We start from the raw sequence: 14,563 nt of genomic DNA, 5'->3' as shown, positions 1-14,563 counted from the left end.
TTACACAAAATATTAAATTTGATATTAAAGACGGTATTCCTAAACTGTTTATATGTCTAATGAAATTGAATATTCCACTAATATTCCTGTTTACATGCAGCCGTGCATACTCCGATTAAAGGCAGGGTTGGTAAAGCTTTTAGAAACATTTTTTTATGATAAATACTGTATATATATATATATATATATATATACACTCACCGGCCACTTTATTAGGTACACCTTGCTAGTACCGGGTGGTCTTCTGCTGCTGTAGCCCATCTGCTTCAAGGTTGGACGTGTTGTGCGTTCAGAGATGGTATTCTGCATACCTTGGTTGTAACGAGTGGTTATTTGAGTAACTGTTGCCTTTCTATCATCTCGAACCACTCTGCCCATTCTCCTCTGACTTCTGACATCAACAAGGCATTTTCGTCCACACAACTGCCGCTCACTGGATATTTTCTCTTGTTCGGACCATTCTCTGTAAACCCTAGAGATGGTTGTGCGTGAAAATCCCAGTAGATCAGCAGTTTTTGAAATATTCAGACCAGCCCGTCTGGCACCAACAACCATACCACGTTCAAAGTCACTTAAATCCCCTTTCTTCCCCATTCTGATGCTCGGTTTGAACTTCAGCAAGTCATCTTCACCACCTCTAGATGCCTAAATGCATTGAGTTGCTGCCATGTGATTGGCTGATTAGCTATTTGTGTTAACAAGCAATTGAACAGGTGTGCTTAATAAAGTGGCCGGTGAGTGTATATATATATATATATATATATATATTGAAATTGTACGGAGCCCCCCTAGATGATGTACTTCGGCAAAGTGTGAAAGATATTGACAGATTCAAACTTCCTGGATCAATAACTCATAACAGAAACGTTGTTAAAACACCAACGACGTCTCTCTCTGTTGTGGCAAAATGAAGAGGAAGACGAGCAGTCGGATTTGGCAACCAGCGGGATCACCATCATTTATTCTTGCAGTTAGACAAGCTAGTTCAGATCAGATCAAAAATCAGAGTGCGTATGCCCTGACTTTTATATCCAATAGTAAATACTCTTACGTCACTTTTCCACCAATCAAATCCAGTCAATTGAACCAAAAACAAAAACACATCTGGTCCTATCAATATCACATGCCCTTTTCCTCTTGTCTGGGTCAGGTTGACATTTTTGGCAGGTCAGATGATATTTGTACATGTTGATGTTTCCCTTACTCACTTTTCGGGGAAATCTTCATATCGTGCCTAATGATTCTCACAGATACTCTATCAATAGTCAATAGTCTGTTTATCCTTCAACGCTCTTGTCTTTTGGACATGTTCTCGTATCCTTTTTAATTTTCCTGCCATGGTTTTATTAACCATTTCCCATCGCCAAACTCTGACCAATAAGATCAAAACCCTTACGTATTATAAAATCAGTCGGCCTGGGTCAACTTGACATTTTTATATGAGGTTGTGAGAAACCATTCTTCAACATCTTTAACCGTAGTAAGGTAGACAATGAGCTACAACCTCATTTTAATCACAACGAGCCGTCCTCCGAGCCCGACACATTACATTGGTCTCTGTGAGACGAGTGGTCAGGGACCGTCTACAAAGTGCAACGCCAAAAAGAGATGCTATAAAAATACTCAATAACTTCACTGTTATACAGTGTAGTACCATCAAAATTGCATCACACATTAATGGTCTCTTCATAGTTGCACTATAACACTTAGTTTGGAAAAATATGCTTTTGCATAATTTTGGTGAATTTTTAATGGGAAAAAATTCAATAACTTCAGTATTATACAGTGTAGTGCCATCAACATGTCTTAATTACTTTAATAAGTATAATCAGGAAGAGACCATTGATATGTGAAGTGATTTTGGTGGTACTACACTGCATAATACTGAAGTTATTGAATATCTTTCCCATTTAAAATAAAAAAAAAGTGCACTATGAAGTAACTCAAGGGAACGAGTTACTAACTTGAGGGCATGAATTAATAAACAAATTCTCCTAAGGTTCGAGGGGGGCTCCGTAAAATTGTCTTTACATCCTGACAGCAGTCAGTAAATCAAATAGAACCTCTGATAGTGGAGTTAGTGCTGCTACCTACTTTCATTGGAAAAGAGTTGGCAACACTGGGCTCGGTTTGTCAGATGGATCATTTTTTTAAATCTAGGGTACTCATGCTAGTTTTTCAAGATCGCCACCCTGCCTTTAACGTAACCGGTGGTGGACTTGTTGGACCCTGTGAACACAGCCTCCCTCTTTCATTCCTTCAACCACCTTCTTGAAAAGTTGGCGTTGTGATATTTGCACATATCCAAAAACCTGTAGATATCCAAGTCTTAATCGGAAAATGCTTCATTGAGAATAAGGCCTAATTGAGAATATCCAAATGGAATATGCTCTTTACATGACCCGTATCAAATTCGGAATGATGGTGGAATATTACTGTGCATGTAAACGTAGTCAATATCTGTGTCTCAACTGCAGTTCTCAGTATGTGTCTGGCCAGAACATCACCTGCCTCACACCCAAATAGAACAATTCTGTCAGCTTCTGACCTTGACAATGTCAACTTTGATGCCAGCGCTCTGCCCGCTAGCCAGACATTGTGTGTAAGGATTTGTCAGGTGGGATGTTAGAGCTGCGTCCCAGTGGAAACTGTGTTTGTGTGGGGTGTGGTGAGGTAACATAGTAGCCAAGGCTCTATAAAACACAAGCATTTCAGCCACAGTATGAACATGTGCAACTGTAAGAGTGCACTTGTGCACATTTATACACTCTGAAACGGGCCGCTGACTTTTGTTTGTGTCAAGGTGAAATTAAAAAGCTGTTGTTCTGTGGTGCTAACGGCCTTTTAAAACCCTCTCTGCCCTTTTCTTTCTGCCACTGTGTTGACCAGAGCAAGTTCTTTATGAGCACCGATAATGTAAGACTCCGAGCAGATTGTACTGTCTGCTTATCTGCCTCTCGGCTGCATATTTCTGCATGTTCTTCACTCGCATGTTATCAGTAATAAAACAGGCCAGAAGCAACAGAACTTTTTTTCATGGTGCCCACAAACTTACACATTCATATTTACACCCACACACTTATACAACCTTGCATACAGTTACAGACACAAACACACACACACAAAAGCAACTGTGCTGACATGTTGCCCCAAAACACATTTATTACACGGCTGTGTTGAATACTCGATTCTGATTGGTCAATCACGGCGTTCTGCGGTCTGTAATTTCTGTATATCAGACCGTTGTTATGAATAACAGACCGTTGCTATGTATAACAGACCATTGCTATGTATAACAGACTGTTGCTATGTATAACAGACCGTTGCTATGTATAACAGACCATTGCTATGTATAACAGGCCGTTGCTATGTATAACAGACCGTTGCTATGTATAACAGACCATTGCTATGGGCGTAGCTCTGATGTCGGACTCTGGCGGACCGTTTTTTTCAAAATATAGATTTTTTCAGTAAGTAATAAGCGGGATAATGTACACCTCGTTAAGAATGGTTGGTGCATCTGGAGTTGACTTCTCTTATTTTTTCTCTTAAGACAAAATATGAGATCAAATTTAAGAGAATGTTGCTGCATGAGACCCAATGTACAGACACACATTACACGTAATATTGTCACTCCAATAGCATTGTCACCCACTCCCAAAATCCCATGCTTCCCTCCACCTTCCAATTTCGACCGCTGCCTTTTCCCTCTTGAAACATGTGAAAGAAAGTGATTGGAGTCTCTGTGAGCTCCATGTCTCCAGGGAACACACACACACACACACACACACACATACAGATACTGACCTTAAGGGTCAACAATGCAATTAAACCTCAGAGGGTCTCTCCAGTCTTACAAGGATGCTAGACATGGAAGGAGGCAGGGCCAGAAAGACAAGAGTGTTAACCCTTATCTGAACTGAACTGCGTGCTGGTTAACCTGCATGCTGTAGAGCACTGATTCATGTGACCACTGGTCAATTTCTCACTGCTGCAGTGATTCACGGTAGCAGATACTGCTGGTGCTCTGGTGTCTCAGGTGTTCTCTCAGAGCAACGCTATAGGGAGAGACGTCAGCCGAGGCAGCTTCAAGGATGTCTACATGCTTCTATCTGCATCGGTGGAACAATGCTAGTGTGAGAGCTATTCTTTCCATCTCCAGTCTAGCAGACATCTGTTATATGTCAGGTGGCTCTACAGGATGGATGCAGCCAGACAGGCTTACTGTGATAATGTGAGAGATACATTGTTCTGAAAGGCCACAGACGATTTGAATAGAAATTAGAGGCTTGAGTTATCATTGTCTGAAATCTTTTCGTAAAGACTGACTGTAGTCTGACATGTCAGACTTCTTTTCATGTCAATTTGTAAAAAAAAATTTAAAAAAAATCTGAAGTTTCTTGTGATTTATTGAGTTGAGGGGGCACTTTCTGCAATTGTCTTGCCTCCTAAACGTGCTGCTTAGACAGTGAGTGCCAGGGGAGAGAGAAAAAACAATTAGGGATGAATGAAAAGGAAAAACCGCCAACTCCTTTTTAACTCAGCGTTATCAATTTGCAGTCTTCTCTATTTCAGCTCATTTGAATGTAGGAACGAGGAAGGGTACGTGGCAGGAGGAAGTGAGATAAGGAGGCAGGGAGGTCATTATTTCAAGGAGAATTTAGTGACATGAATGTTGTCATTTTTTTCAACCAGCAGTTGGCCTCCACATTCAAGACAGCCATGCTGTACTGCAGTGCCTTACCAGAGAGTTTGACATAAATCTCACCAGTTAACCCAGGCAATCAGTAGGAAACACAGCAGGGGCCGGCTCCCTCCCAGTCCTCCAGTGCTCTGCTCACTAACGTGATGACGGTGCATTGTTTGCACCGCCTTTTTTCAAATGCCACAGCCTTCTTCCCAAGGTCTTTTAATTAGTCTAATCATTACAGTAATAGCCTTATTAGCAGGCTATTGGCCCCCAGTGAGTCAAACATAATATCACTTAATATCACCATGAAAAGATTTCATTGAAGTAAATGTGTTTTATGAATCTACATCTTTTTATAGAGTAACATATTTATTATAAGCCAGAGTGTAAAATCACTCAGGCGTCAGTGAATACACTGAAAACACAGCTTTAGGCAATTAGTCACTTTTTATGTATTTTTCATGCTGAATGACTTATTTCTAAGACACTTATGAGCACATAAACAAGATAAACAAGATTTAAAGTGGTGCTTTTGTGTGATTCTTTGTGGAGAAACTCAGTTTTACAGATCTGTCGATCAATGGCGTAGCCAGGGGTGTGCCAGTGTGTGCCAGGGTGTGCCAGGGTGTGCCAGGGTGTGCCTGTGCCAAACAAAGAGGCAGATGGCACACCCAAAAATCAGATACAGAATGAGCTACTATTACTAAATAAAGCAACCCGCCACTATTTCTACAGTTCTATATTTGTACTAGTGGAAGTTGGCAACCATACACACACATTTAGCAGGAAAAAAAGTAATGAGCAGTCGCTGCGTGCGGCTGGGAGACCGACAGAGGCTGCACAGAAAGCTGGCAGCGTCATCTCCTGCTGCATTCACTTCCACTCGGGCATCGGAGTTTCGGTTTTATGAATTTCCAACCAGAATATATGAGGTGTGCAGCTGGGGGGTGGCCATATTAGGGGCCGTTCACATGATATGTTTTTTTCGCCCTCAAATCCATTGTTATTAATGTACACATAGCAGGCGTGCTCAAGCGCGCTCAAACTCAAGAGTGACGCCGCCGTGGCATGCAGGCGTTCCCAAGCCCCTATTTTTCTGACGGCTGCGCCTCGAGATAAAATTAGTTCATCTTTTGGAACTACAGCACACACCACATGTCTTGTGACGAGGAACAACCAATCACATCACAGCTGGCAGATATGTTTTCTTTTTTCCATAAATATCAGTCTACGGTAAATATCTGGAGAAGTTAATCATGTTCAGGGCTACCCAGAGCTTTACAATCCATCCTACAAACTATTTTACTGGCTTCACCCTTTCCATCCGAGAACGTCACAACATCCGGCTCAAAGGTCCAAACTGACACAGACACATTCAGCAGTAACGTTACTGTGAGGGATTTACAGTGCTGGAAATCCATTTATCTTTGTTTTGACTTTGTTTAGTTTAGTCAGTGAGACTTTTACTGCTAAGTTACCGCAACTTTATCATCATCGCAGCACGCAGGTTATGGTTGCTTAGTAACGGCAGGCGCGACAGTAGCGCAACCTCCCAAGCACCTTGGATAAAAGGATGAAAGCATCACGGCTGGCGTTTTCCACATGTTTTTAGACGTGGTATATGAACGGCCCCTGAGTGTTAAAACTGACAAAAGATGTTGGCAGGGCCTCTCCATCTCAAAGTCTCGGCCTGAATTTCAGTCTCCGTCTGTCCCTGGATCATGTGGCGCACCCAGATTTTCTGATGCACACCCACAGTTTGTTAGAGTGTTAGTCGACTAAGACTTTCTTTGGGCGAGGACAGCCCTAGTCTGTCTGATGTTGTTGCCACTGAACTGAGATGGGTCATACTATGGATTCATCAGTGCTGTAGAGAGGCATGACTGTAAACATTTTATTAGTCAAATATATGTTCAATCACTTTACATATGTCCAAAATATCTCTGGAATCACTGCGATCTTATTTAATTTAGACTCTCTTCATTCAGCTGTCATATCCTGTGACTGAGTACACTTGATGTGTTAAGTATAATAACAGTCTGACACATACCTTACAACATCAGTCCTTTTATTAGCTGAATTACAGTGGAGTTGACACCACTCCACTCCATCGGTGTATTAAGCTGTTCTGTATCATTACACTGAAAATGAGCTACCCTCCAGCCCTCTGCACGACTGATTGATAACATTATTTACAGTATATACACTGTATACCATACATTAATATGGAAATCTGCAGCAATAGTATATACCTATCCACGAGATAGATAGAGAAAAACATATATTACTGTGCTGCTGTGCCAAATCTGAAACCACATCAATAGTTTCTTATTAGTCAGGGAGTTTGTTAAATCATTTGTAAATGAGTAACACAGGACTTCAGTAAATTATTACTCATGTTGATAACAGTCAGTCACATCGTCATATTAATTAGTTTGACCTCAGATTTAATATATAACTGTCGAGTTAGATTTCCGTGTCAGCTTAAGGAAGTTAAAAGGTATAATCAGTGACATCGTTACAGATAACTGGGACAGTAGTCTGATGGTCTAATGCGCAGTGACTGGGGCAAAGCCTGAGAGAGTCTTATGCAACAGCTGATACAAATCCCTTTGTTTCTTTATGTTTCGCAGACAGCTTCATGCAGCACTCTGCACACTATGACCTCCGTACAGGCCTCACTGGAATAAAAACCTAGAGTTATAATATTTGTATATGTAGCAGAAGAAACACTTGCATGTTTCAGTTGCACTAAAAATAAAGTGTAATGGTGTATTCAACAGATTTACAGATAAGTGTAGTGATATTATTATTATTTTTTATTGTCGGCAAATCAAATGAAAAGTACTGCCTGTGTAGCCAATGCTGTGTAAGGATGTATATTATCCCTCCGTCCTGTCACTGAGCAGCCACACCGTTACACTGGCTGGCATCATCTGTTATTACCATGAACAAGGCCATTTTAGTGAGTATTTAAGACACCACAACCGTGTATGTGGGATTAAAGTGAAATAAACAAGTGCACCAGATGCATATTAATCCACAGCTTAAAATAGTTCCTAACAAAAGCACTGTTTACTCCTGGTTTAGTAATATTTACTAAAACTACAGTGCCCAGCTGCACAATTACTTACTTCATCCTTTTTCCTTTCATATATTTGTGATTTATATGTTTAAAAACTTCTTGATGATACTAATTTAATGCAGATATATCAGTATTGGTGTATATGTCGTATGAGAACAAGAAATTATCGTACAGAAGTGCCAAACTAGGTTTGAGGTTATTTAGAAACCGTGTCACCATCTAGAGCTGCAACGATTAATCAATTAGTTGTCAACTACTAAATTAATCGCCAACTATTCTGATAATCGATTAATCGGTTTGAGTCATTTTTTAATTAAAAAAACAGTCTAAATTCTCTGATTCCAGCTTCTTAAATGTGAATGTTTTCTGGTTTCTTTACTCCTCTATGACTCCTCTACGACAGTAAACTGAATGTCTGAACAAGACATTTAAAGACGTCATCTTGGGCTTTGGGAAACACTGATTGACATTTTGCACCATTTTCTGACATTTTATAGACCAAACAAGTAATCGATTAATAAAGAAAATAATCAATAATGAAAATAATCGTTAGTTGCTGTCCTATCAACACTACGTAGTCTGCCCACCAGTGAGCACTGACCAGATGTCCCGCTCAATAAGTATCCGTATATCAACATTGTTTGCTTATGTTGTGTGTTTATATTAAAAAGATAATACCTATATCTATATAGATAAAGATATAGATATCAGATTTTCTAAACACATAAATATCGATATCTATATTGGCCTCAAAAATTCAGTATCAGACAGTGTTTAAAATATAGAAGAACACCGGACTTATCTTTTAAGGACTTTAGGCTGCTCTCCTGTCTAACTTGCATGTATTGGCTCATGCAAGGGACTTGGTATCTTTGGAAACTTTTACTTTGAAAATGCCGAAGAGTTGTTCCTGAAAAAGATTGCCGAAGTGATGAGAGGAAAGAGCTTGAATGGAACAACAGAGTTGAGGTTTGAAGATCATCATATCTCTGGAATAAAGGAGGAAATCTATCTTTGGAGTTATGATGAGCTCTGAATGAGGAGATGAAGAAGCTGGCATCTTTGAGGATGGGGAGGAAAATCCCTCAATGGTGTTGATAAGTGATGATGATACAGTAATGATGATTAAGAAGATCATAATGGAGACAATTATGAGGATGAAAATGATGAGGATGAAGATTTTCCCATTGCTCCGCAAGGATTTAGTTCTTTGTCTGCGCTGATGTTCAAAGCAAATATGGCTGTTGGTGCCATCTGGTACCTTATGGTATGTTAGGGGATTAGTCACGCTGAACATAAACTGTCTCTGGGAATTTCCTTTGTCATTTCAACATTAACACAGTCTTCCAACAGGCTATTTTCCATCTGCATGCATTTCCTCTTCAGGAGCACATTTCCAATTTCCTCTCATCCTTAACCTGGCGTTTGGGATGTCAGCACTTTTAATGCATGGACTATCTCATTGGGTGATACAGATACTGCACCATCACACGGCTACATTGCTAAATATTTGCTAATATTTCCTTTGTTTCTCATACTGAAAGGGTTGCTTTCAAAAAAACTACCACACAATTTCTCCACACACCATTGCTGCATAGAATTTCACGATGCACGGTACAGATGAAGCTCTCTGTGTGTTTAGGATTATTGTTTTATGAATATCATCTCTTTCCTGGGATTTCAATTGAAGATGTCGATTCCATGGCGATTTGACTCAAAGTCAGTCAAAGATTTAATGGATTCCTTTTATTAGCTTCCGACAAATTGCCTTTTTAGAGGGAAGAGAACATTTGCATTATTCATTTGTGAGAGAGCACGCATTTAGTTTAGTTCTGGATGAGCTTAGCGACCAACAGTGGGACTTGGAATGACTCATCACAGAGGAGGATGAAACACTCTGTGTGGAACGATGAATCTCATCTGACCCCTGACCTCTTGTCTTGGCTGTGTAGGTGATCCAGCGCAGGGAGGATGGCTCCGTCAACTTCTTCAGAGCATGGGAGTCCTACCGTGAGGGATTTGGCAAGATCACCGGTGAACACTGGCTCGGTAAGTGGCTCAGGTGTGTGACTGTGGCTGTGTGTTTGGCGGTGTGTGACTCGTGCATATGTGTACTGTGGCCGGCAATGTCAGGCCAAACCCTGGGAAGTGGGTTTTTTTCCTAAGGCTGTCAAAGTTAACGCGAAAATAACGCAAATTTGTTTTAACGCCACTAATTTCTTTAAAGCATTAATGCAACAACAACATTTTTAGGTTGTATCAGGCTCGAGTGAAGATACTGGTATCATATGAAACTAGAAAACCTAAAGAATCCATCGGTACCAACCATGTCATACTAGCTTGTCGTGAAGGAGGTTAAATAACGCTCCAAACTTGCGCTAAATTTTGGTGAGGAAAAACTGTCATGTCCATTTTCAAAGGGGTCCCTTGACCTCTGACCTCCAGATGTGTGAATGTAAATGGGTTCTATGGGTACCCACGAGTCTCCCCTTTACAGACATGCCCGCTTTATGATAATCACATGCAGTTTGGGGCAAGTCATAGTCAAGTCAGCACACTGACACACTGACAGCTGTTGTTTCCTGTTGGGCTGCAGTTTGCCATGTTTTGATGGGAGCATATTGTTTTATGCTAAATGCAGTACCTGTGAGGGTTTCTGGACAATATTTGTCATTGTTTTGTGTTGTTAATTGATTTACAATAATAAATATATACATACATTTACATAAAGCAGCATATTTGCCCACTCCCATGTTGATAAGAGTATTAAATACTTCTCCCTTTAAGGTACATTTTATACAGATAGAAAATGTGAGACTAATTTGCGATTAATCGTGATTAACTATAGACAATCATGCGATTAATCGCGATTACATATTTTAATCGACTGACAGCCCAACATTGTCAACTGCGGTCCATTAGCTGGAGTTATATCTTGATTAGGAAACTTCATTAAACACCTTATCAATAACAGCAGGCTGTCATTGTGAGATGAAGTCACAGCACTCAAACTCAAAGCAGAGAGAAGAAAGAAGCTCCCTCACAGAGAGTGAAATAGGTAGTCTTGGCGAGTGATGGAGCAAGATAAAGGGACACCCAAAGAGAGGCAGACAGAGAGAGATTAGATGACTTTGGCTCCTCATGTCATCAAGAATTCAGTAATGAAACTCACTCCCCAGTGACAGCGACAAAGGCTATTGCAGCAAATTAAAAGATGTGTGTAAAGTGCACGTTATGAGAGGAGTCTGTTCGGCACCACAATATCACCACACGAGCCAAAAGACCAGGAAATCAATTACAATATTTTTTATTTTCACATGACAAACACAACAGTATAATTTTTTTTTTTTTTTTTTTTTTACCTCAGAGCTTTTCAACGCTCGCCTTCTGCTAATAAGTTGTATTTCTCAGTGTGCTTGTCCAAATCCTTTTATTTCTCGCTGGCAGCATGACACATTAGTTCATGCCTCCCCTCAAATTTGACAAGGAAAAGAATGCCAACAAAGAATGAATTCAACTGTGAAATTATCGACTTTTCCAGAGCCAAACTCCTCGTCTTCACACCACTTCTCATTAAATGCACCCAAATATTTCCTCTGGGGGGGGTACTCTCCATCATGGCCATTCTTAGACTTTCATACCACATGTTGTATTAATTTTTTATCTGTTTACATTCATACTATTCAACATGTACTCAATATCCCAGAGGTCTGACAGGGTATGGAAATAGACAGCCAGTTCTTTCCATCACAGAGTGGCCTTTGGAGCTTCTTTTTAATTGGTCTGACATTTGTTCAGGTAGCAAGAGAGCATGATGAGACAGTAAGTTTCTTACATCAGGTGTTCAATATGAAACTTGACAACCAAAAAAAGTATGAAGGTGAATATAGGACATGTGACTTAAAGGGTAACTTAGGTCATTAGGACCCTATTTTCTCATGTTTTTATGTCTAATTGATTAGTAGCGACAATAATATCTGAAGTTGGTCCAGTATTGAGGGAGAAAGATGGCAGCCACTCACGGACTGCAATGTAATCCCATTGGGGCAAGCTGGCACCGTCATTTACGTCCACTAAAAGAGATTTTTTTTGCCCTGACAGGCTCTGATTGTTATTATAAGAGTCTGACAACATCATGGAAACAGTCTCGCTCAAGAAGAAGTCTCCTCTGAAATCTGGTGAGGTGACGTGTTGCTGGACGACAACGGTGGAATAGTGGAATACATCCATACAGTCAGCCGGGCAGAGTTTGTTCTGTTGGAGTACAGAAAGCGTAGCTTAGTGTTATCTAAAAGATTTTCAATGTCATGGCTTCCACAATGTGGATGAGGTTTTTGAATTTGATGACCACCAATATTTATTAGGGGTGTCACGATTCGATTTGACGATTTTAAGGTCAAGATTTGATTCAGTTTTCGATTTAAACACGTCATTATTGGACTACGGAGTCTTGATTTGCAAAGATCAACAGATCATTGGTTTTATGCCCTCACTACTGTCATGTAAACATTTGAATTGAATATCAAGTGTGATATTTTTTTTGGGATGTACCACACTAAGGCCATATAGTCAAATTGAAAAATGTATTGAATATGTAAAAACAATAACTCATTTCACCAGTTGATACTGTTGGTCAATTGGGGAACAAGCTGTTAAACAACAAAAAAGAAAATCCGCTCAGCTAGAATTTCTCAAAGTTTACATGGCACATCTGAATGCACCAGGAAGTCCTTGTCAGAGCCTGCATGCTTCACTATGGCGAGCATAAACCCCACTTTATCGTACAAACGATGTAGACACGCAATTGGTTCTAAGAGCGCTGGTTTTTTTTAGGGGGGGGGGGGTGGTGGGGTTGCTGCAGTCTCTAAATCTTCTGCATCTTACAAACTTTAGTTTTTCTGTCGACAACATCTTCATTGTTTGCATAACTCACAGAGAAGGCAAAATGTCGCCACACCGTTGACTTCAGGGAAGCAGGAAGATTTTCGCTTGTTTCTCCGTCTTCTTCGACTTCGGCAGTGGCCAAGGTGTCTCAAAGTACAGCTGCAGGATACCGGTGAAATACGCTGTGCCGTCCCTGAAGTATTTTTTTCCTTCGGACGCACGCCTGTCAGTGGCAAAAACAAGAACTTTTAGTGGACGTAACGGTACATTGACGTTTCGCTGTTGACGGACCAGTTTCAGAAATTGTTTTCCCCATTAATCACTTAGACACAAAAACATGGGCACATAGGGTCCAGGTTGAATAATACCAAAGTTACCCTTTAAGTCCCATGTCCCGTAGTCACGCTCATACAGTACGAGCTTCTCAGGGTGTCAGTTTGCTCTTCGGCTCGGTCTCGTGCTCTCCAGCTACCTGAACAAATGTCAGACCTTAGAAATAACTGCAGCTGAGGAGTGCAACTGTGTGGCAACTATCTAATCACTTAATCAACATCTCTCTGGGTCTCTGTTATCTCAACCATTATCCCTGAATACTCAAACATCCCCAGTGGCATGCCTCAACGTGTTGTTCGTTTGTGTTTAACACTCAGTCAATCATGTCACCACGGTTACCTACAGTCTACAAATAGAGATGAACTGTGAAAACAAAACCAGCGAGAGTCTCTAAAGGAGGCTTTTCAAAGGTGAGAGAGCTTCGTTCTTGAAATACGTCGACCTCAGGCAGGATTGTACTTGGATGCCGCATTTCTGAACCATTAGCCACCATTCAAGCACACTGTTTTAGTCCTGATCCCAGAATCTTCGGGGCTACCACTCTCCCACTTACCACATGTCGTACATACTGTGACTGCGCTGTGATTCATGCCTAACTGAAACAGGGAAATGGTGATGATGGTAACACTGTGAAGCTGGCCATCAGTGATGATTCATCACATTAAACAAAGTTTAGCTTATAAAGTTCATAAAACCTGTCATTAAACAAGAGAGGGTGGGAAATATTGGGATGGTAAGCTGTTTCATATTCTTATGAGTGCATTACTGATCACCAAATCTGGTCTGCTTACACAAAAACACCAGACCCAAAAGCGCTAAGAGTTTGCAGAAATGTTGTGGGTTGAGCAGCAGTGTTAATGAGCTATCACCATGCTTCGTCTCTCATCGCAGTGTGCACGAGATCAGGCTGGTGGAGGAAGTGGAGCTTGAAGAAGTCTATTTCTGTAAAAAACACACGCATGGTTATCGTCAAGGTTGTGGACGTGCGTGCCATACAATAGCTGAGATACTCTCCCATCAGCACTCTAGACTAAAGCACACTTCCACACACACATATAGGAGCAATACTGTGATAAATACGGCCCCGTCACCAAGGGGGGGGGGCGTTGAGGTGCAATGCCTGCCCACCCATTTTGGATTATTGCAGAAAATAACCTCTGTGGCAGAAAAATTGATGATATACTTAGGTGTTTTGTTCAGCAAGATAACCTTCACAAATGAACAGCATGATTTTTGAAGTGTGAATGCAATCGCTAGAAGTAAAAAGTTAACGTTAAAACTAGGAGGACGAGTTGGCGTGATGACGTTTAGTCTCATTAAGACACTTGTTAGCAACCGCCTTTTAAGACACGTAGAAGCTTCAAAATTCACAAGTAGGAAATTAACATGTATTTTATATCGTAGAACAAAACTCCACTCTCATCTAATAATCTCTTAATCTTGTGTCAACCACAGACCTTATTTCAGCCATCTAACTAAAAACCCATTGACTTCCAGCTGAGGGAACAGGAAGTGCTGAAATGCTAACTCAATTGTTGGTTTTAGGACTCATTCCTACAGCATCGCATAGC

The 14,563-nt window shown here is 40.7% G+C and overlaps 1 protein-coding gene across 2 annotated transcripts in view; it reads left to right on the top strand.

The window, feature by feature from the left end:
* The window catches only part of fibcd1 (fibrinogen C domain containing 1), a 142,774-nt gene that overhangs the window by 89,449 nt on the left and 38,762 nt on the right, over positions 1–14,563 (top strand). For both annotated transcript variants that reach the window (XM_037753050.1, XM_037753049.1), the window contains one exon: positions 9,728–9,824. In XM_037753050.1, coding sequence (XP_037608978.1) covers positions 9,728–9,824 — 97 coding nt within the window. The remainder of the gene's footprint in view (positions 1–9,727; positions 9,825–14,563) is intronic.

The sequence above is a fragment of the Sebastes umbrosus genome, chromosome 19 (assembly GCF_015220745.1).
Source record: "Sebastes umbrosus isolate fSebUmb1 chromosome 19, fSebUmb1.pri, whole genome shotgun sequence".
Taxonomy (NCBI): domain Eukaryota; kingdom Metazoa; phylum Chordata; class Actinopteri; order Perciformes; family Sebastidae; genus Sebastes; species Sebastes umbrosus.
This window is presented reverse-complemented; position numbering and strand designations above follow the sequence as displayed.